General features: G+C 35.2%; 1 protein-coding gene across 3 annotated transcripts in view; it reads left to right on the plus strand.

The window, feature by feature from the left end:
- RPS6KA3 (ribosomal protein S6 kinase A3) overlaps nt 1-24,426 on the plus strand; it is a 68,467-nt gene that overhangs the window by 33,251 nt on the left and 10,790 nt on the right. For 2 of the 3 annotated variants that reach the window (XM_026062840.1, XM_026062838.1), the window contains 12 exons: nt 11-90; nt 2,401-2,507; nt 5,047-5,084; nt 5,518-5,660; nt 8,909-8,979; nt 12,861-12,949; nt 13,241-13,305; nt 13,410-13,512; nt 14,169-14,293; nt 16,363-16,488; nt 18,137-18,226; nt 22,021-22,179. In XM_026062840.1, the coding sequence (XP_025918625.1) occupies nt 11-90; nt 2,401-2,507; nt 5,047-5,084; nt 5,518-5,660; nt 8,909-8,979; nt 12,861-12,949; nt 13,241-13,305; nt 13,410-13,512; nt 14,169-14,293; nt 16,363-16,488; nt 18,137-18,226; nt 22,021-22,179 (1,196 nt within the window). The remainder of the gene's footprint in view (nt 1-10; nt 91-2,400; nt 2,508-5,046; nt 5,085-5,517; nt 5,661-8,908; nt 8,980-12,860; nt 12,950-13,240; nt 13,306-13,409; nt 13,513-14,168; nt 14,294-16,362; nt 16,489-18,136; nt 18,227-22,020; nt 22,180-24,426) is intronic. The other variant, XM_026062839.1, reaches the window with a different exon arrangement.

A 24,426-nucleotide genomic window follows, 5' to 3' on the forward strand; every position in this document is an offset into this window, starting at 1 on the left:
ATCTTTTCAGCTTTTCAAACAGAAGGGAAGCTATATCTTATTTTGGATTTTCTCAGGGGAGGAGACTTGTTTACACGGTTATCCAAAGAGGTAAACTTTCTTCTATTTAAACAATTTTGATAAAAATTTGACTATAAGCTGCCTATATTAGGAGAGTTTACTTTTTTAATTTGGTTTTCATTGAATAAAGTTTTTGAAAATCTTTTTATATATATATATATTTTTACACAAAGTATTCACTTTGTTAGAACGCTGTTGTAATTTACATGGTTTCTGAAAAAGCTTAGGCAAGCACTCTTTCCATATTGTTTTACATCTGGCATAGTTTTTCTTCTGCTACTGCTACCATATTTAAATACATCTCAGAATATATATTTATATAAATCTGTTGGATTTAAATYAAGTAGTTTGTATATGCTTTTCATATCCATAATTTAATGTCAGGTAGATTTGTATGATTAGTACGTAAGCACAAAATTGTTATTTAGAAATATAAATGAATATGAGTTGTATTCCATTTATTTTGGTAACTTTCCAAACCCAATGATTTTGTCTGTCATGCTGGTGATAGGTCTGTGTAGATATGTGAAATAATGGCTGTGAAAAGTTGGATTGTCTGCAACTAATCTTAACTCCTTAGACAAATGCTAACTCCATAAAACAGAATTTTATTTTATTCTGCTGTCACTCATATGCAGAAATTTTGAACAAATATGACTCTAGGATCAAGGTATAAATGTATCCAATGTATACTTGGTAGCCCAAACTTGTAATTGTAGCTCCCTTCCATCTTCCCCACTACAGAACATGCAGGACAATTGGGTCACCAATATGGAAGTATATAGTAATTAAGGAGAGAGAAGAACGCAATGCACTTAATGTATAGATATATCATCCCATTGCTTTGATGACCACACAAATTATCACATTTAGTTCAGGGAAGCTGTCCTTTTTAAGCTATTACAAAATCTAGCAGAATTAGCGGGTTTTGCCGCAGATGAGTAGAATGTTATTTGTACTGAAAATTTGAGATTTTTTTCTTAAAATCCATGATTCTTGGGAAGCAGGAAAGAGTCATGGATTTTAAGAAAAAAAGTATGTCACTTCCCTGCTGATGACTCTTTCATCTTGAGCCACTCAACTTAATAAAGTCTTATAAAACTTAAATAAGAAATATTCATCATAGGTACCTGCATCTAAGCTAATTATTTATAACTGATGGGAGTGAAATGGGCATGTTGGATACAGTTCGTGTCATCCTAATATAGGTCAATTCATATGATCTTAAAATAGATCAGACGAATTGTAGCCTAAAAGTTCTTGCTTTTTTGCCATTGACTGTAAAAGGGGAAGTGATTAATTCAAAGGTAGATGTCTACGCTGCAGATGTTTAAGCTTAGGTGAGATGAATTCCACATAATGTTTATTACCATCCTCATGGGATCTTATGTTATTTGAGCTTTTTAATCTTAAATCTGTTTCCCTTCTTGTACATGCCTGTACTAAATATTGGTGCTCTTGTGGAAGCAGCATCAGCAAGTACCTTTTGTACAAGCTTTGATATCACTTTCTAAACTACTAAGGTGAAGATGTGTGATATTTTCTGTTCTTAATCCTTGGCATCACGTACCGTATCATGTGGCAGATCACGTGGCAATGTTTTTCCCTTAATTCTTGGAACAGTTGAATGTTTTCTCTTTCAGTGGATCGCAACATTTGTTGATATATTGGGATAGTGGACTCATTGCACAGAATGTAGGCAGTGATGAGTTTATCTTCCCAGCAGAAGGTGTAGGACTGCTACCTGAGATCTTACCTGTGCTTTTACATAGCGCCATTGCGTCAGTTCACTCTGTGATCCACCTCTTCTGCAGTTACATCTTGGGCTACATCTTGGGATTTTTGCTGTCAGTTTAATTTCTTTCTGCTAGTACTTAGAGGCAGTCTCCTCAAAATTAAGGTGTGTATGCTGTCCTTGCCTCTCTGATTTAATAGAAGAAATTCAGGCATTTGGAGTTCTTTGGCCCTCTTACCGGATGGAGATCAAATGTTCACGTCCAGTAAAGAGGTAGTCGCATTGTTTAAATGATTCCCAAAATTTTTTAGTGCTGCTACAGCGTTCCTGTTTTTCTCTTGAACAACCAGAAACAAATAACCTCAGGTGTGCAGAAAGAATAGTATGAGATGATACTGGTTTCAGAAATTGTTTTTCAAGCACGTGCTGTAAAATCGTTTTGATAATAAAATACTAATTTGTCTAAGCAAGCAATTTGAATTTTTAATTTTTTTATCAGTATGACTGTGGTTATTATGAAGACACATTCTGCAAAACCACTCATTCAGTTAGTGATGTGAACTTTACAAGTTTTACATTTTAAATATATCATTTTGCTTTTTCAGGTGATGTTCACAGAAGATGATGTTAAATTTTACTTGGCGGAATTAGCACTTGCTTTAGACCATCTACATAGTCTTGGAATAATATACAGGGACCTGAAACCAGAAAAGTAAGAATCAGCTGCAGCAAATGCAATGTATTAATTTGTTTTTCATAGCAGTTCTGCTTATGTGCTTCTCTTTCCAGCTGTTAAACTTAGAGAAGTTACTTTGTAAGGTGAACAGGGGAGGAAAAAGCTTGTTCTTTAATTTAAAGGACTGGATTTCATTTGCGCTAGAAAATGAGCATCTAGTTTGAGAGTGATGTGCCAAATACTACATTCCCGTTACTGTGGCTTTAAGAGTATACTGAAAAATGTATACCTTTCTCTTTCCAAGTGTTCCAGAGTGCAGAGTAGAGAAGGATATGGGGTGTTTTGTTTGTTTTGGGGAGGGTTCTTTTTAGGTTTTTGGTTTGGGCATTATTGTAGAATTTTTGGACTAAAGATAAAGTAAGAACAAATGCATGGTGCAAGGTTACAGCTGAGTTTTGTATTTCTGCATTTGAAAGCTTAACTATAAACATTTTTTCCAAAGCTGGATTTTAAAATACACTGCAGTAAGAGCAGAAAGGAGTTTGTAGTTCAAAGTAAAATAGGAAAACAGTAAGTCACCTGCTTTATTTAAAATATTGACAATGAAGTAATTACACAGAAAACTTAGAACAAGCTTGAAGCTACAATTCCAGTGTAGTGTTACCTCTCAATAGTTTAGTCATCCCTGCCCCTTTCAAATGACTGAATTCTGTCTCCTCTTTCTTTCCTTCATCAGTTTTCTCAGGTTTTACAAGATGTAAAGAAAATGTTTTTTCTCAGTGGTACTATCTGGAACATTTGGACCTCTCAGATATGAAATGCTGAAGTTTCTATGTAGGCTGTAGCATTACTGTTTACCTGGAGAGGTGTCTTAAGTGAAAATACAATGTGTGCATCTCCTCAGTTGTGCTTAATCAGATAGTTAATGTACCCTGCCTTACTGTCAGGAAATCTGTAGTTATTCTGCAATCTCAATGTCTTTGGTGATCCCAATTCTCTATTATGCCTGTATGGAGAACCTTAAAAGTCTGTGTGGGATAACTGTCTCATGTAAAGTATTGCTGGAAAGGGCAAGCATGAGTAAGAAAAATCAGAGAAGCTGACTTACATGGAGCTTCCATTAGTATAGCTTTTGCGCATCTCCAGTAAAAGACAGACACAAACTTAAAAATGTTTAGTGCTCTCTGACAGGAAGGGGCAAGATTCATACTCAAGCGGGCAGTTTGGAGATATTTAGGGGTTGGGTGGGAGTTGCACCAAATCTGAGGGGGGAAAATCTTTTTTCTCATTTCTTTTCTTGTCTCATGTCCCAAACATAATTGGAGCATCTCTTGAGGTATATAATACTTAATATTCTGTGTTGTCTATGACAGTATTGTCAGATATATGCTATCTTCCTTGACTACTTACAGACAAACAGGGAAATGAGCTACCTTTAAACCTTGAAAGTGTTCTATTAGGTAATTATGAAGTGAGGATAACAAGCTTACCAAATTAAAAAAAAAATTTAAGCAAAGCAAGAGGACTTCAGTAATTTTGCTAACATCTACTTTAATAAGGAGAAAGATGAAATAGTAATTGTCAAAAGACTAAATAGCTCATGCCTCAGACACATTTTTTTTAAATTTGTATATGTCCATACCTATCAAAACCTTGATTTTAGGCCTTGCATGCATCTGATTCAACATCTTTTCAAAGGCTGAAATTTTCTGCAAGTTATAGATGAGATGATAGTAACTCTCAGAGGCCGTATCTGTACTGTGGGGCTAAGTTTCCCGCTATGGAAACTGGAAGGAGGAAAAGGAAAGGGCAYGGGTAATGGACAAGTGTCTGGGTCTTATCACAGAAGAAATGCAGCTCGCACAGGAGAAGCCAAAGTACCTGCTAAGACTGCAGTGTAGGTGCTGTCATAGTCCTGCATTTTGAATGCTTTGAATTGTCATTACGTTCAGTGATCATTAAGGATAGCTGGTGTCTGAGAGAAGTGTGACTTTTTTTGTGGTTGCACATATAGATGGAAGCATAAGGCCTGCTTTAAGTATAGGACCTCRTGTCCTATGCTTTGATACAAACAACATGATAGTATCCATTACGTGATGATATTTATTTGGAGGTCAACACCCTTTTGAAACCCTGAATACAAATGAATATACAATTTATATGTATGCAAACATATGTTGTATTAACTGTTACAGTTTTCTTGCTCAGTATAAGATAAGTAAAAATATATTTATATTTTTAACAATGCAGTATTCTGATAATGACATATGCTGCAGGTGGCTAAAAATGAAAGTTCAAGATAAAAGCTACTGCCTGCCACACTGAATATAAGCAAATAATTTAACAAAAATCTGATATGCTGATTCTGTTTTATATTGTTTAATATGAAGGAATCAAAGGAAAACAAAACATGTACATTCAAATTATATCCTCCTAATGTTTCATTTCCATGCATGTTCACTTTTACATGTCTTTGTGTATTCTGTTCTTTTTTRTTCTTAAAGTTTATCAGTGCCTTTTCCAAAACAATGGTTTAGATATTCAAATTAGCTTATTTTATTCCTTTGTTTTTTAGCATACTGCTTGATGAAGAAGGACATATCAAATTGACAGGTGAATAAAGGGAAATTGCAACAACTGGATCTTTTCTGTTCATAATAAAAATCTCTGAATTTTCTTTTTCAGAGAAATATGGTAAAATCAGTAATTTTAAGTAGTAAGTAATTTTGTGGAGTAGATAGTGTTATTTAATGTTGAATAAATGAAATATGTTAACATTTGAGTATGACATCTGTTTTAAACATAAAGCTGATGCTATGGGTCTAATCATTTTGGGGAAATCTAATTTACGTGTGTACACTTGGCTGTATACATGAATGGTAAAAGCATTGCATTTCACATTGTGGTAAGAGTATTGAGCATGAATGATATATGTGTGTGTGTGTGTGTATATACACACACATATATATATATACATACATACATAAACACACACATATAAATAGATAGACAGTATTTCAAACCTTTTTTTTTTTCCCCCTTCCAGATTTTGGCTTAAGCAAAGAGTCAATTGATCATGAAAAAAAAGCCTACTCTTTTTGTGGGACAGTGGAATATATGGCACCAGAAGTTGTTAATCGACGAGGCCATACACAGAGTGCAGATTGGTGGTCTTTTGGTGTTTTAATGGTAGGTTTCTGGTAAATGTAAATGATACCAAAACTGTGCTGAGCGAGATTTGCTGAAACAAATCAAATATTAAATTGTAAGGTGAGCTTTAAATGAATTCTAACTACCAAAAAAAATCCAAATCATGTGAAACTAATTAACAGCACTGCAGAGTTTGGATCAAGAACATGAGCTAGGTCCCATTTCAGCATCAATAATATACTACCCTTTTGTTTTTGTTTGAGCAAAATATTACATATCTGTTGTAGTTGAACATTACAGAGACTAACAAGAATACATAAGTATACAGGGGAAAAATACTGTGTGTTGTTTTTTTTTCAAGGTGGGGGAGAAATCTAGATCCAAATTTTAAAATTCAATTTACTTTCAAGTGGAAAAAAAACTAAACTATAGTTTTCTGATTACATTCTCCAGTGTAATTACAAGTTAGGGGAATAATGGCAGCTGTTGCCTGCACATCTCAAAATAATCTAAATGACACAGAGCTGGTACGAGGTACAGTTGTCAGCAGGACCATCCTTATGATGTTTCTGCAAAGAGCTAACTTGTTAAGTTGCAGGGTCAGGGGAAGTAATTTGCATAGCAAATACAGATTTGAAAAAGAAGAATAGATCATGTCTGGTATTTTAGGAATGCTGAATGCCTTCTAATATTTATCTTTGTGTTTTTGACAGTAAGATTAAATAATTGTATTTTTTGAAAGGAAATGTTTTTGTTCCTTACTGCTTATATAGTATCTATATAACTGTAACAGTACAGCCAGTGTGTGGGCTTTGTAGTATGAGGACTCTTGTATCTGAAAATAAGCCATCCTGTCACCTTTTAATCATTTAGAATGCTGTTGTGATCTGAAAATTGACTATGTAAAAGTAGCACCTGATAACTAAATTTTCTCCAGACAAACGCGCACACACACACCCTCACAACTACACATTTTATCAGTGAGAACACATTTTAACATTGCTGTTAGCTTTGAGCCGCCCATATGTCAAAATGAAGCTTGGGCATCAATTAAATAATTACAGTGTAGTTGCAGGCTAGTTGTTGTTGATAACACATTTTAAAACTTTCAGCTTTAGTTTATAGAATTGGAAAACATAATTTTCTGCTTATAAAGTACATATGTTAAAATGAAAAACTGCTGCAAGATATTGGATGTGACTGGTGTAACTTCCACAGTCTGTGCTCTGCATTTAAAATACTTTTGCTTCTGTTTTGAATTTGAAAATATGGCCTTGAAAAAAATTCTCTAAATTAGTATATGAAATACATGTAAACATGCATCTCTAGTTCACATGCTAGTTTTTGTAGACAATCTGTACATATCCACTCTTAAGTCATTCATAAATGCAGTCTCTGATTGAGAAGAATTCAAGTGGTTGTACACATTATCTGAGATTGAACAGAAGTTATAGCATAGAAATGGAGACTGGAAAGATACCTTGATAAATCATTTGGCCTCTTTTCTACTAGTGTTACATATTAAGTATATTTAAACCATCCTTGAGAGGTATATTCCTGTTTGCCCTTTAAAACAGTGAATGTTTTAAGGGATGCCAGACATYTAGAAACATCATTTTAAAGTTTTCAGAAGCATTAGGTATTTATTGAAGTGCTTTTCTGCTGAAATTAAAAATGGTAATTAGGTAAAACCAATGTTGAGAGTTATCCTTAAAGTACTATTGGCCTTATGTATTGGACTATGGTGTTTTGGGGAGGAGGACAAAACATATATGCTGAGTTGTTTGTACAAGAAACACTTAGTTTTGTCTGGATTTTAGTGGGTATGCTTGTGACAAATTCGAGCTTGCTAAAGAAACTTTGTTGCTAATCTACAGAATTTTGAGTAAGCAAACATAAGAGAAACAAGCAGCACCACAAATTTACCTTTTTAAGAAAAATATTTTTTTGGTAAGTGTACCTTATGAAGCACTTCATTCTAAACTACAAACAAAAGTACTGAATTACTTCTTAATAGTTTTGGTTTAGACCTCGATTCAGCACATCTTTTTGACAACTGTGGTAAGAACTATTAAAGGTAAAAGTAGCATTTTTTCATAATGGTATTATATTAAATTTTTTAAAAATAATAATTAGAGTACAAAACCAAAGTATCTAGTAGTAGTGCAGAGTTGGCAGGTCGTATTCTCCGAATATAGAATAGTAAGAAATTTAATAATTAACTTCCATAGAAAGACTTTTTAAAGAATGCCATTAGTGCAACTTCATGCTTTTATTTTAGATCTAAAAATACTAGAGTTGCTTATTATTTGCTCAAGTTATCCGTGCACATTTCTAATGCTTAGACTGAGTGCTTGGGTCATATGGGAAAAATCAGGAATACAAGATACCTCAGCTGCAGGGTGACCACAGTTCATCAGACTGTACCTTTATAATTATTTTAATTTTGATGGCTTTAAATGTATGCCACACTATTTCATGAAAATGTTTTTAAATTAAATTGTTTTGCAATTCTTAAACCAAAAATAAGAATTCCTGCCTCAACAGAGTTTTGGCTGCCATGACCGCTGCCAAACTGCTTCCAGTACCTGAGTTAGCTCTGGCATCTCCACTCTATACTGCAGCCCAGCAGAAGTGTCTTTATATTTATCTATTTTTACTCGGTCACTTTCAGAACAGATCAGTATTTTAAGCATCCRTTGCCGGCTACCAGGCACTGTAGAATGTGCATGCGTGTACTGTGCATCTTGTGTGTTCTGTCAGACTTTATTTCCACCGTATGCATACGGTAATCACTTTTCATCGTGCATGTCTGTCCATCAACTAACCCTTTTTCTTTTTCCATTAAAGGCTATGTACATGCCAATTTTTTTAAAAAATTGACCTTTTTATATATCTCTGCATGAAGAGAAATTGTCACTAACTTTTGAAAGGGTAATCTTTTTCTCTATTGCCACCAATTTGAAAACTGAAATACAGTTGTATAGTTCAAGTTTTCCAACTGGTTTCTGGTTAGGCAGAAAAGAAGCACAGAAAAATATAGTCTAAACTGTTCAGATGAAAGCATGCAAAGCAAGGTTTTAATATAGGAAAACATTTTGCAGCTTTAAAGATGGCAGAGGCTGCTAGATGTTTATAGTAATTTAAGTCTGTACAATGAGAAGTTGTTTTGCCTACACTTGGTCGTTAACATGCATGAATTTTGGAAGGTTAAGATGCTAAGTAGTTTTGTCAAAAATTAGATTTTGTTCAGGTAATGTAATTGATGAAAGTTTTACTCTATACAGTTTGAAATGCTCACTGGTACTCTACCTTTCCAAGGGAAAGACAGAAAAGAAACCATGACTATGATTCTCAAGTGAGTACACTCTTATTTATATATCTCATCAGGTATTCTACAGGGATGCCCTCCGGGCTGCAATATCTAATTTCTACTCTTCCCTCATTTCCRAAGGTACTGGTAAATCCTCACTCCCTATTCCATACTACTAATGCCCTTTATTTCCCTTTATCACTTATCTAATTTGCCTTTCTACTCCTTTCCCATACCAGGTACAAAGAATTTCATAGCAACTGTTTAATCTGTAGTAATCTTCTATAGCCATGTGATCTTTTCCATCTTATTTCCATAATATTTTTAACTTTCTTATCCTTTTTGGTACCCTGTACATTTTTCCATGTTTTTCTTGTTTCAATGTTTTTTTTTAAGTATTTTCTTTCCTTCTCTTTCCTACCAACTCAACACCCTACTTCTTTATATTACTGCTGCTGCCAACAACTTGCTTCCTTGATATTTCCCCTATTTGCTAAAGGGCATCCTCTTTTAAGTACTCTCCTGTGACTTGCTGTAGCTCCAATTTTCCCCTTTATTATTTCCAGTATAGTTTTTGCATTAGCTATATTGTGGAAATTGCTTTCCTTCATGCAGTTAATGTTCTCGCTAATAAAGGCCTGCTTTTTTTCTCCTTGTTGTTCGCTATATTTTATTTGAACCAATACGGACAGAGACATAATAGTCCCGCTTTCAGGACTGTAGCCTAACTGTGCAAACATTTCTGTTTCCTTGTGTCATCATTTCACTTGTGTATCCAAACCATTATTTACTAATACCATTTTATTCCATGGACACTCATAAGACTATTTTTGATTTCTCATTTGTTGTCCACTTCACAATTTATCTCTGTCCTTAGTCTTATCTACCATTTGTCTACCTGTATATGAAGGCTAACACTGCTTTTGCACCAACAGCCTGTTTTGAAAAGTAAACATATGAAATTCTTTCTGATTTTTTTTCAAGTAATTTGATGTGAAAACTGTTAGAAAATATAAACCCATTTCTTTCCCTCGCATTTGTTTTCATAATGCATTCATGTTATGTTATCCTTGGCCTTCATTCTTCTTTTTCATCTTATATTTGCAAATGTTTTTAGTGGTGCTAATTTCCACTACTGCCTCAAGACCACACCAGTTCAAATCTTTGGTTACGTTCTGGTTATTGACTGCCTTAGTAACTAAAAGGTTCTGTCTATTCACAGCAAGTGTAAAATACTTCTGCCCACCTCCTATTTACAAGAAGCGAGTTTGAGATGGTTCTGCTGTGCTCTCACTTATTTCAGGAGCCATATGTTTTTTCTAGCCATGTCTCACAAGTTGCATCTTTCTCTTCTTGTCTCTGCTATCCACATATGACTCCACTCTCTTCCTCAACAGTCTTTCCACTGTTGGTATAAGAATTTTCTGTGTTCAGCTGCCATATAGAATATCCTCCTGGTATCTCTCCAGTTAATTGACATTCATAACTGCTTTCAGATTTCATCTGAGCATGTATCTCTGGTTCCCTTATGAATACTTTCTTTTCTCACCTTCTAGTCTCTGTAATCATATTCTTTATTTTGGAGACTTGCACAAAAATGTGGTACAAATTAAAAAAACTGGAAGAAATTTTACTTCTGTTTTAATGTTCTGTACATTTCTAATTATTATATAGATATAAATCTATTTTGCTGTTAGTAATATGAACAGCTTGGAAACTAAAAATATTTTTAACTCTTTCTGATAAGTTCATCTTTTTTTTCTGGCTCCATAAGAATTACTGAATGGCAGTATGTTTTCTTTTTATTTTCCTTATACTAACAAATTTACTATAATTCTCCTTAAATTATTCTTCAGACTATTTGCAGAAACTATTTGGAGATGCGTGCATACTGAATTCTTATTTTTCATAGTGTACCATTTAAGATGTACTGCTTTTCTTACTTTCTGTTCCTGAAAATCCACAGAAAGTGCACTCTTCCTACAACATGTTTTCCTGGACACTCTATTTCTCACAACATCACCAAAAAAGTTTTGTTTGTTTTTTGTGTTTTACCTATAATTGAGAAACTCTGCCATTTGAAGAAATCATAATTTGCGACAAAAAAGTTAATTTTTTGAAGTATCTTTTCTCCTATACTGAAGAGGTATGCTTTTATAAAACGTTTTTGTCTTCGTCCATCAGGAATGTCAGAATAAAATTGCTGTCACTCATGTAGACATGTAACCTAGGGACTCTCAGGACAAGTGATTGCTTTTTCTTCTGTGTAAAGTGGCCAGTACAGCGTTTTCAGAAAGATGCTCCTTCACAGGAGAAGTAAGCAATGACAGTCCTAGTCTCTGTGGTTTACAGAAGGGCCTTTGTCTCACTCCAGTGTGGACACACCTGTCCTCTAGAATTTCTTTTACGTATTCTACTTCTGTTTGTTGAGTCTCTTCTCCATGAGGTTAATTGCAATTATGTTTTTGGACTGGTTTTTAATTTTTCTAAGCAGTTGACCTCTCATGCTGAAACTCCAGAGCTGCATCCTGCTTTTGGAGCTGTTTTCAATTATAATAATTGGGCAAAGATTTCCACCCACTCCAGTACAGTCCCATCATATTTAGTTGTCTGTTCTCTGTCCTTTAGTAGCATTGTTCTACTGTAAGTGATAACATTGTGCTCCTTGCTCCCTTCTTACATTATAGCTCTTGGCTACTTTGCTGTGAGCAGGAGTGACATCAAGTGCAACTGCAATGAAATCACTGAGTATAAAATGCCTGTGTGAGAGTTCACCTGCTACAGGTGCATGCCAGTCAGGGATGGGCTGGTTGGCCCATTACTCATTCTGCCAGCCTACTGATTTTTGATCTGCCTGTAGTATGTTACTGAAGAGCCCAGAGAAAGCAAAGGGTTTTTTCCAGCTTCTTTCCTGAAAAGGGAATGGAAGATTTAGTAAATTCTGTGTTTTCAAAGTAATGAATAATAGGTTGATAGCAGCGTGTGTGCACTTGCTGAAGTGACAGGGAGGAAGACATCTGTAAAAGCTGAAATGCAAGGCAAATCATGTCTTCTGCCCAAAACAGAGAGAACTTGTGTCGTAGATTGTACAGACAAATACAAGGACTTTAGAGTGGGACTAGGATACAGGTTGAATAATAGATGGGAAGGAGGGAATTATATTCATCCTGAACTATTTTATGGTGTCCATTATCACTATCATAAGAAAAAGTGAGACCTAGTAACAGTGAGAGGGTTAGTTAGATTAGAGACAAAACATTAAATGGGAAGGAGAAAAATGGGGCAAGGATTTCAAAACAAAGTGAAATGACTGAAGTACAAAATCTAAGATTTCAAAAGATTTCAAAATCTTACCTTCCAAGGTAAGATTTGAAATGAAATGGGGAATGGGAGGGTGACAAAGAGGGGAGCGATCTTCTTCCCTTTTTTGGCTGATAATCTTCAAAATCTGTCCTACCTGAATTCTATTTGTATCTTCTGGTTTAGGTTTCCTGTTTTATTGCCTGGGTCTCCTAGGTATTGGTCATACTGCAGTAGTTTTCTTACCCCTTCTAAAATGTCTTTTATTTTAAAATGAGTTTGCTTGCTTGATGTTGCTTGGTAATAAGTACACTTAAAAATGGATCAAAATAGACTAAAGATTTACAAAATTGTAAACTTTTATCCAGTAACTATTCTTCTTTGCCTTTTTTTTACAACATTATTCTTCACTTATGTTCCTGAGTCAGTACTGAAAATGGACAATTTGAAATTATATATCTACATGACTGACAGCACTTTTGCTCCATCTCTGATGTCTGAAGCCAATATCTCGGTGACATTATTTTGCTTGATATGAATGTGTCGAATGATGTAGGGTGGGGGGAATGCAAAGTTAATCCTTACCTTAATATGCTTGTATGTTATTAATTATTTTTGTTGTATAGGGCCAAACTTGGAATGCCACAGTTTTTGAGTCCTGAAGCACAGAGTCTTCTCAGAATGCTCTTCAAAAGAAACCCAGCAAACAGATTAGGTGAAGTGTTTAATGGAATATTTTAAATTAGCTGGCTTTGAATTGACTGTAAAGTTGATCAAATAAATGATCATTAGAATGACTAAGTTTAGTCAAGTGTAAAATGGACTCTGAAGCAAGAACATATTTGGTCTATTTACTGTTTTTTCTAATGATCAGCAAAATATTATGTCATTTTTGCTATTCATGCTTCAAAAACTAATGCAGTAAAAATAAGAAATAAAATTGTTAGCTAGGCATTCTTCTGACCAAGAAGAAAATAATCATAGCCATTTTTCTTCCTTATAAAAGGAGCAGGTCCAGATGGGGTTGAAGAAATTAAGAGACATCCATTTTTTTCAAAAATAGACTGGAATGTGAGTATTCAATTCAAAAATAATTTAATAAATTTCATAGTAAAATAGCATTTGGTGGTGTAGTTTAACTTTTTAATCCACTCTGGCCTATAACTTCTTCTCAGAAATTGTACAGGAGAGAAATTCATCCCCCTTTTAAACCTGCAACTGGCAGACCTGAAGATACATTTTATTTTGATCCTGAGTTTACAGCAAAAACTCCAAAAGGTAAAAATAAACAAAACTGAACAATTTACATATTCAAAATTTAGAAACACTGATAAACTTTGTGAAGTGTCATGTTCTTCTAGTTGCTGCTGGACTAAATACATGCTCAAAGACTAATTTCAATTATTCATAAAGTTTTTGTGGTCTTTGGCATAAATATATCAGAGGGACTACTGAGTTGTCTAATGTAAAAATAAATAGAAAATAGTCCTCAGCCATAAAACATACACATAAGTAAAACTGAACATATCTGAGTAATCTCATTCTTTCAGTCAATAACATTATGCTTGTCTGTCTGTCTTCAAAGACTGTATCCTATGGCTTCATTTAATTTATGGTGGTGACTCTACACGCTATGCATATGTAGAAACCTGGTCATTTCAGACTTTGGGTGGTAAAGCTGCCGTTTCAGTGCTATCAATATCTCTGCATAGTTTTACTCTGATCTATTCAATATCAGATAGGAAATTTTGTCTTTACTAATCAGGGTGTTACCAAATTTGAGTATTTGTCCTCCCTAAGTGTAAATATGCTGCTATATGTAAATATTTTGTCAAAGTACTGGTTTATGTAATAAAATATTGACGTAATTTCGTCTCTTTGATTTAAAAACTCTGCTTGTCGCATTTGTAAGTAGATGACGTGTGTTTTTTCAGATTCACCTGGTATTCCACCTAGTGCTAATGCACATCAACTTTTTCGGGGATTTAGTTTTGTAGCTATTGCATCAGATGATGAAAGCCAAGCAATGCAGACAGTTGGAGTTCATTCAATTGTCCAGGTGAGTACTTTTGCTGAGAAATGGGCAATAAAGCAGTGTTTCCGTCTCTCACGGTGGGGGGAGGGGGGGTTTCCTTCATCATAAGATGAAGTATCATGACAAAGTCATTATCAGCCTTATGCAAGAAAACTGAAGCTCAGATTATTTTAAGTAAACAAGATCTCTGAAGATGCAGGACCTGTTTCATTACTGAGCAGCCAAAGGTGTGAACAGGCATGGGCATCAACCCTTAAATGAAAACATTCTATCATCTGAACTGTAATAATTTTTTAAGCCTCTAGACTATCAGGCCGTGGCTACTAAGGTAGGGGTGAAACAGCAGATATTTTGATCATTTTCTCTTATGCAAGAATATATCAGTTGTTTCGTATAATGCAGGTAAGAAACACTAGAATACAATTGTAAGTTAGCATATCTGGGTGTTTTGGACTGCTTTGTATTTTAGAATCTATGAAGTATGAATGTAATCAGTCCTTCACAAGCCACATTAAGTGARTGTGTTAATCTGTGATATTTTTTGACTGTTTCAGTGTATCATAGAAGTCAGTGTTGTAGTACAGGCACAAGCTTTGGCKKCTTAGCAGTATTAGAGTGGCTCCAATACAGTCTCCTGTATTAATAATTGTGAGGTTGTTGCTTTTAATAGCCTAAAGTGGCTGCTGTTCTTATATATTCTATTACTGTCAGTGCTGCTTATTTTTGGACAACAAAGCTTTAGTTGCATGCAGGTGTCTATGAGACAAGAAAGGATGACCTCAAGCTAGAATGAGGGAGAGGCATGCCTTGCCTCCTTAAAAGACTGAGGTCATTTTGAAAACATGCTTTGTCATTGGAGAGTGTTACCTAAAGGAAAAAAGCATACCTGTCTACACGAAAGGAAGATGAAAGACCTCAGTAAAAATTGTATTTCTACCACCTGTTTCTGCTTTCAGTAATTCTAATTACAGAGGAAAATTCATTATGTGGTGAAAATTTCTTCTTATTGGTGTGTAGGTAGGAACTAAAATGATATCCTGTAAGACTGGGTTTGTTTGTTTTCATTGTAAGCATATTTTGCAAATGTCTAAGAAGGTTAATGCTTGAAAAGCTGTTTGTTCAGAACATGAATAGCTCTTGTATTTCTTGCCTAATCCTTTTACTATGTCTAGAATAGGCATAATATGCTTATTTGTACATTACCTATTTCACTTTTAATAAACTGTTAAATTTTAAGGGTTTTAGATGCTCTTTTATGCTCATTTAGATGCTCATTTATTTTATCAGAAGCTGTCTGATTTGGTATACACATTAGAATGACTTCTGCTAACAGTTTCTACAAGCTTTACTGTGCTCCTTCTTTCTTGCATAGTTCTGTGGATGAATTTCTTTCACTTTGTATGTGGTTTCCTTCTCTTTAAAAGTCTCTATTTCTCTACTGCCTTTCCTCTGTGCCCCTCAACCGCTTCCTCACTACAATTTCCTCTTTTCTCTGCTGCAGGATACCCAGATGGTTTCCTGTAAATGCTTTGCATCCTTTGCACAAACTCCAACTGTTCCTTTACACCAAAACACCATTTCCTTCCCATACAAGAGTGAACACTTCCCCTTCTTTCTGCTTTTTATTTCTCTGAATGTTTTTCAACTCCTGCTCCTATGAATACTTGCTGTTTCCAGTTATTCTGTTTATATTCAGTACATCTATATTTCCCAGATAGCATTTCACATGCAAAGAAATAGACTTTACCATTCATCTATGTGGATAATAGGAACCGTGGTGCTTTTCTAGCATTAACTATAGTCTTCTGGTGGTCTTTCTCTTGGACGTTCTATCTTTAATAGATGAGTAACCAGAAATGTTACATTGTCAGTTCCTAAAATAAAGCATGCATTATTTACAATGTGTCTAATGTATAATTTACCTTGTGCTAATCTCAAATAGAAGGTAGTGGGCTATTGAAAACACTTTGACCTAGTACAGCCATCAGTTCAAAATCAGAAGCAAATCAGTAGAAACTGGGTAACTTATTCTTAATATAAATGTCAGTAACATGTTTTAGAATATTCATCAATTGATAATGTTATTTTGGTAGCAGTTGCACAGGAACAGCATTCAGTTTACTGATGGATATGAAGTAAAGGAAGATATTGGAGTTGGGTCTTACTCTATCTGCAAGAGATGTATTCATAAAGCTTCAAACATGGAATATGCTGTAAAGGTAACTACTTTGTTTTAAAACACACTGCATGTTTTTCAGGATTTAGCATTATAGCCTTCAGTCATTGTTAATATGCCATAAAGAACATAGCAAACTTAAAATAATTTTATTAAAATGAAAATGTTTTAGATACCAATGGGAATTTTAATATTTAAGCAAACTATTTACTGGCAAATGTTTATGTAGCATTGCAATAGTTTTGTTATCTATATATTGATTTGGGTGGTGAAAAGCAATCTTCAGTCTTTGAAACACCTATGTAATTCCAGTAAGAATGGGAGTTACATGACTGCTTCTAGAAGGAAATGTACTCTGAAAGGCCTGTGTTGCTTTTCATCATTTCTAAAAACTGTAATTGATTATGTTTGTTTAAACTTTTTTTTTGCTTCCAAAGTAGATTCACAGATTGTCAGATACATGTTCCTAACAGTACTCTTGTCTAGTTTGTCTTCCAGAATAAACTTCAACTCTGTCTTTCTGCTAGTTTTTAACAGGGTTTCTAATGTTATTTCAGTGTTATTCTGTCAGGATTTTTAACTCTTCTTTGAAAGCATTAAAATCTTTCTTACTGAAATCAGTAGAGTTCACAAAAATGGAATGATAGGTTTGTTTTTTATTGTCATTCTATATAACACTGGGAGCTGAATACTTACCTTGAAAGCAGGCATATAGGTTAGCAGACTTAAAACCCTATTTTTTTCCTTTAAAACACTGTTATTGAAGCAGGGATTTTTTTGAATTGTTGAATAACTTACTACTCAAATATGTAAAATACAAAGATAAGTATGTTTTGCTGTATTCTTGTACACAGATTGCCAAGTGGAAACCCTCCAATTTCAATGTGGTGTTTGCATACTTTTCATTATTCTGGTTCTGGCCAGGAACAGATTTGACTTCTTTGCTTGCAATTTGGAGTAATTTCTTGAAACCGAAAGGAAAGAATTTGCTTGACTGCTCTTTCTCTGGGCCTTAACAATTAAGACTGCTGCACTTCCTTCTCTCTTAGGGCTATTTTGTGCTGCCTCTCTTGTGGCTTCTCTTCTCAAGAAATCATAAGGAAAGACTAAGGCAATGAGTGTCTAGTGTGCTAGGATGATGCTGATGTGTTGTGTTTTGTTTGCACAGGGAGAACTTCAGAGCCTGATAGCAAGTCTCCAGAGATTCAAATGAACTTTTCATAATAGGATGTTTATCTGAATTAACTATAGATGATTTTTCCTTTTTCTAATTTTTGACTCCAGCACTGTCATCCTTTGTTTTTTGCTGCACTAAATGTTTGTTTGGGATTGGCTTTGTAAACATCAGTACATTAGCATTGTCAAACCACTATCTCATGTCAAGTCGAGAACTTTCTATTTTATTAAATGGTGGGTGACTGAAGTCTTACCACCAAACTTGCATATTTATCCCAACCTGAGGAATCCATCTATCCACCAAAACTGTTTTGAACTGAGAGATTCTGCATGTTTTTCCATCATTCTTTGCTTTGTTTTGCTGTTCAATTAGGAAACTTGGTCTTGGTTATAATCCATACTGTTTGCCAACAATGGTAAATACAGTTTTTATGTTTATACTAATAAGCACACTGAAGTATTGTGCTGTTTAATGTTCCAAAAAATGATGCCTACATATCTATTTGATGTTACAGATCATTGACAAGAGTAAAAGAGATCCAACAGAGGAAATTGAAATCCTACTGCGCTATGGACAACATCCAAATATTATTACCCTAAAAGATGTAAGTAGAATGATAGACATCCGTTAGTGTATTATAGTTGCATATCACTTCTTAACCTTAGAGATTACAAATTACATGTCACAGATGTTCCATAAAGGAAGTGAAGACAGTAGTATAATTTTTGCTTGTTTCTACTCAAGAGCAATTTTTTAGGGAAAGTTTATGGAAATATGCCCAGTGTAAGGAAAGAGATCTGGGATTCATTTGTATTAGGAACTCATATGATATCCACTACAGCAGGAACAAAACATTGTTTTAAGTAAGTTTTCAGTTTTCATATAGATCCATTCGTCAAATTCCTTGCGTTTTCCACAATATATTGGTGCTCTATTACAACTTGCAGAAGAAAAAATGTGTGGGGGGGGGGGCATTAGGACCTCAAACTCATTGAGAACACGAGATATTATTACAAAGATTTAACTTAGTGTTGATTTGACTTGCTTTTCATTCAGTTCCACAACCAAAAATTAAATGTTTCTATTTTGAAGTGCCAAAATATACTGTTTCAGCATTTCTAAGTGCTTGTCTTGGGAAATGTTTCTTCTGCAAGAAATAATTACTTTCTTACTTTCCTTGCAACTCCAGAATAAATGCAGTAATATTTGACTTAGGATGGAAATTTTTGTTCTGACTTAGCCTTATTTATGTAATTTAACTCTGAAGGTGTTTGTATTGAAACAGTGGATATTCAGAACACCAAATTCTTTCTGTAATACAGGATCCTCTGGGTTTTTTTCTTATGATTGTTATCAGTGGTCTCTTTCAGTTACATAGCTTTAAAACAAAAGAAGGAGCTATATTGTGCTAAATCAGATGTCCTTATCCAATATCCTGCCTCTGACAGTGGTCAGTAATGGATGCCTAGGAAACAGTGTAAGGATTAAGGAAGCACACAGCTTCCAACAATCCATTACCTAGGAACTTCCTGTGGCAGACCGTTATGTGTATTTTACTTTTTTTTTTTTTTTTAATGTGTCATTAGTTACTCTTCTATAACAGAACTTTTGTCCTCTTTTGAATTAAATGACTTAAAGCATTGGATGAAGAACCTTTTCAGAAGCTTTTTGGAAACCTGAATACATTACATCAACCCAGTTTCCCTGTCCAAGTTCTTATAACTTCAAAAAACTCCTAATACATTTATGTGAAATATAATTTTACTTTAAAAAGCCATGGCTCTGTCCATTAGATTATATTTTATTCATGTTGTCTACATCATCTGATTTTTCACTATAGCTTTTTCCAGTTTGCCTGGTAGAGATGATGTACTGACTGATCTTTAGCAGTCCTTGGGATCTCCCAGGAGTTTAAAAACTGGCATCACGTTTACCATTTCAGCATAATACTGTGCGCTTAACTGTCAAAGAAATTTCAATAGCATTTATTCAGTACAAACAGCTTCCTGAGATTAGACAATTATGTTGATAGTACCATTAGAGAGATTTTAAGGGGGTGGGGTAGAGGGGCTTTTTTGGTTGGTTGTTTTTTTCAGCCAGACAGGACCAGCAAGGGGGTAGCAGATAGAATAGTATCCAAATCCACATTTTGTTTTGTCCCTTTGTAATGCTTGAATGTGTGTGCTTCATAGTGTCAGAATGAATCAAGCATCTTTCTTTCTGTTTTACCAGGATTTATGCCTATTAAAAAAAAAAAAAAAGCTTTGATTCTAAAATGCCATTTTAGTATCTAGAATTATGTAATTCTGCTTTTTAATGTTGTGTAATATTTAAAGTTGTAATACAAATGCATTCAGATGATCTTCAGTCATTTGTATTTCATGAGAAAAATTGTTAAATGAGATCATAGAAACCTGTCATGTCTCCCTCTCCTTAAGAACATAAGCTTATAAAGTCTGCAGAATTATTAAACACCTTTCCTCTTTTTTCTTTGTGAGGAAATGATTTTTTTAGTATACTTAAAAGCACAGAAACTTCTAACCTTAGAAATTTTCAATTTTCAAACTGAAGTAAATTTTGGTTATTCCAAGTGTTTAGTAGCCTGTATTTGCCAGACCGTTTAAGAGGAGGAAATTGGAATAACTTTTTTCTTAATGGAGTTATCTATTCCTAAATTTATTTCACTGCACCTTGGACAACTGTTTTTGCTTAAACACAAACTAGTTATTTCACATGTGTTAAACAAGAGAACTTCATCATGAAAAAGTATGTATTGAAATAATAGGGAACAGTCTGTAAAAGGTTTCTCTAAAGCAGAAACCAATTTCTGAGTTAAATTTAATTTAAAACCCCAAGGAATTGCAACTGAAATGAAATGCTTAAGTATTCAATTAAAATGTGTTTCTGTATAGTTTAGAGTCTGTAGTGCCCCCTGGTGATAGCACAAATAATTTCACAGAATTATGGAAGATGGGGCTGGAGGGGGACCTCTGGAGATCCTCCAGTCCACCTAGAGTCACCTACAGCAGGTTTCCCAGAACCATGTCCAGTCAGATTTTGAATATTTCTGAGGACGGAGACTCCACAATCTCTCTGGGCAACCTGTGTGAGTGCTTAGTCCCTCCCACAGAGAAGAAGCATTTTCTTATGATCAGACAATTTCCTGTGTTTCAGTTTGTGCCCATTGCCTCTTATCCTGTCGCTGGGCACCACTGAGAAGAGTCTGGCTCTGTCCTCTTGACACCCTCTCATCAGATATTTATACAAGTTGAAAATATCCCCCTGAGCCTTCTCTTTTCCGGGCTGAACAGTCCCAGCTCTCTCCACCTGTCTTCGCATGAGAGATGCTCCAGTCCATCAATCATCTTAGTAGCCCTCCGCTGGACTCTCTCCAGTAGCTCAATATCTCTCTTGTAGTAGGAAGCCCAGACCTGGACCCAGCACTCCAGATGGGGCCTCACCAGGGCTGAGTAGAGGGGAAGGATCACCTCCCTCGACCTGCTGGAAATGCTCTGCCTAATGCAGCCCAGGATACTGTTGGCCTTCTTTGTTATGAAGGTGCCCGTGGTCAACTTGGTGTCACCAGGGCCACCAGGTCCTTCTCTGCAAAGCTGCTCTCCAGACAGTTGGCCCCCAACCTGTGCTGATGCCTGGAGTTTTTCCTCCCCAGGTGCAAGACTTGGCACTTGCCTTTGAGCTTCATGAGGTTCCTCTCTGCCCATTTCTCAACTATTACCTAAGAAGATAAAAGCCACATGAAAATTGACAGTCACTTAAGCAATTTTCCATAATTAAAAATATGGGCATAAGGGTATACATTGATTTCAGAGTTTGGAACAGGCTTTATGTGCAGAGTAATGTGCAAGTCATAGGCTTTCATCATAGTAACTTTTTGTGAATGAACTTCAGTGTTCACAGAGATATTATCTGAGGTGAACTTTATTTTTTTTATAGTGTATGACTGTTCACTTGGAATGATCCCTGTTCATGTTTGTAATTTGGTGCAACAATTGCTTCTAGAATTAACTGTAATTACACTTTAACTAGAATAGTCTCCATTTGTTACCTCTTTTTCGTTTCTCCCATGTGTAGTTGAATTTGTTTCAGTAAAGCCGCTTGGAGAATCCTACATATTATTCATCCTTTTTTGGCATTAAGCATTTACTGCCAGTATTTTTGTGTTATTACATTACAGTACCTAATACTTTTTGTAGAAAGTTTTGTGTTTGAAGATGAATAATGTTTGAATAGTATGTGGGGAGAGGAAATAAGGGAAAAGTAATTAAAGTGACTCAACTAATCAAAACAGCTTGTGGACCCACCTGCACTACCTATGCATTTCACAGGAAGATAGAAGAGAATAAATATTTTTAAAGTTTACATCTTTATTTTTTGCAGGTGTACGATGATGGAAAATATGTATATGTAGTAACAGAACTTATGAAAGGAGGAGAACTGCTGGATAAAATTCTTAGGCAAAAATTTTTCTCAGAACGGGAAGCTAGTGCTGTCTTGTTCACAATAACAAAAACAGTTGAATACCTCCATGCACAAGGGGTAAGTGTTCATCTCGGACAAAAAGCATAAAATGGCTAGTATTCTTTCAGATATGTAAACCTGCATCTTTGTGCTCTTCTGTGCAGTAGCTAAATAATTTCTGGTGAATAATTACATTGCAACAGAAATTTTTGCTGAAACCTCATGGATTCTGTAGGTTTCAAAGAAGCAGAGATGACATCACTGTTTCTCTTGTCCTACATGCACCTCTAAGCAGTTGTGGGGAATGTGCAGCTAATGACTATGATAGAGAGGATATGGGAGGAAGTAAGCCAGGAGGAATCACTGGGACCGGCACTGCTGTGTAGTCATGGGGCCTAATGTACTCCCAACCCCATCCTATGATGGACCCTGAAAATCTGTTATTTTCTACCTATTACTTCCTTCCTCTTCTTGGTTCTGAAGAATGTGATTTTCATCTTGTAACTCCTGCACCATAGGGTCAGGAAGCTGTAGTGGACTGTTAGCAAACAAAATATATTAGTGCTTCAAAAAGTTAACTTAGAGACAGATAAAGTAATTCAGAGATAGAGAGGGCAAGCGTGGCAATTACATGGCAAGAATGACAAATCCTGTTGCATTTTTAAATGAGAAAATAGGATAGGGAAGAGGTAGAAAATAAGGGTGCAGGGAAAAAGACAAGTTGCTAACACTTAATGTTATTATCTGAGAGAAAAGAAGCTTCAGAATGAATAGTACTCAAATTGCTGTAAGAAATGTAACAGTAATTCAGCATACTTTGTCCTTATTTTTCTGGGAGCTACTATTTCAGAAAATTTACAGTCAAAATTATCTGGTGTACCTTCCTGTGTGATGCATCACTTTATTCAAGCACTTATTTATGTGTATAGTTTTTTATTTGAACCTGTGTGCACAGGGCTGGAATCTTTGGCCAGCAGCCTTTGTGGGAATTATGAATAAACCTTGAAACCTTCTGCGCAGAAGCATAAAAAATAGAATAGCACCAATCGTAACTCAGTTCATTCTTACTTGACTACAAAAGGCCCAGTGCCTACAATGTCAAGTAGGAGATTTTGGGTGTGTGGGAAAGGGCTTGGGAGGGTATTTCTGTTTGTTTAGGATTTTAGATCTTTATCTATAGATCTCTGTAAATGCTGGAATTTTAATTTGCATTAGATCATGTACTTTTTGAAACTTTTTATGGGTTTAACTTTCAGAAGTTCTCACATTTCCTTATTTTAAGTATCATTCAGCACAAAGGATTGCAATACGTGTAAATAGTTACCACTAGGAGTCTGACTTTTGTCTGGGGAAGTCTTCCCCATCTTCAGCAGATTTTCTTTTTGTAACTCCTTTGGAAGCCAGAGGAGCTCGTTTGAATATGTTAGTAGGCAATGTCTGGTTTGACAGTCTACAAATCTATGTGCAGACTCTACAGCACTTCCCAGAAGATCATTCCCTTCATTATGACTCTGCAGTCCTTCGTGGACACTCATAGGAGACTTCTGAGCTGAAAATTTAGCTAAGGAAGCAACAAAATCCTCCTTCTTAGATTAAGCCATACTTCAACTCTCACCCAAGCCATTCTAAAATGTATTAAGGCTTGTATATAAGAATTAAGGGCTTTTTCCACAGATAGTGCTGAAACAAGTTTTCAGTCTTCACACAAATTGTTTGGTTCTATTTTTTTTGTTTTTTGTTTTTTTTGTAAACTAGTATGCCTAAGGTTCTTGGCCTTCTTCATTAATCGGATTTAATGGAATCCTGCCAAACCAGCACAATAGATATCATAATAAGGATAAACAAGAAGTATCATGTCATCTTGGAGCAGAATACTTATGCATACTGGTAGATTGGGGCTGCTAATCAAAAATATGTTACTAAAAARTAAAGAACTGAAACATCCTGCATTTTCTTCTGCTCTATTTTGTTGCTGCAAAATAAAATATTATTCCTGTGCAAAGTGTCAATATAATCTAAACAAGCTGACATCTTTTTAAAAATCATCATTGGGAAAGTAGCTTAATACAGGAAGGTATTTTATTTACTTTTTCGCATAAACTTTTTGATGGAGTGCTTAGGAGTTAGGGTTTGGACTTGAACGAGAATGTTATGCTTACTCGCTCTTCCTTTGACTTGAGAATTGCTTCCCCTTCCAAAAATTGTGAAACTCAAGGACAGACTGGTTCCAGAAGTAGTCTGCCAAATCTTCCATCCAGTCCTGTGCTGTTTCTGTTGCCCATCTCTCTACCCTTTTGAGGAGCTGTCTCGAAAAAACAACTGCAA

Source organism: Apteryx rowi, unplaced genomic scaffold (genome assembly GCF_003343035.1).
Source record: "Apteryx rowi isolate R43461 unplaced genomic scaffold, aptRow1 scaffold_194, whole genome shotgun sequence".
NCBI lineage: Eukaryota > Metazoa > Chordata > Aves > Apterygiformes > Apterygidae > Apteryx > Apteryx rowi.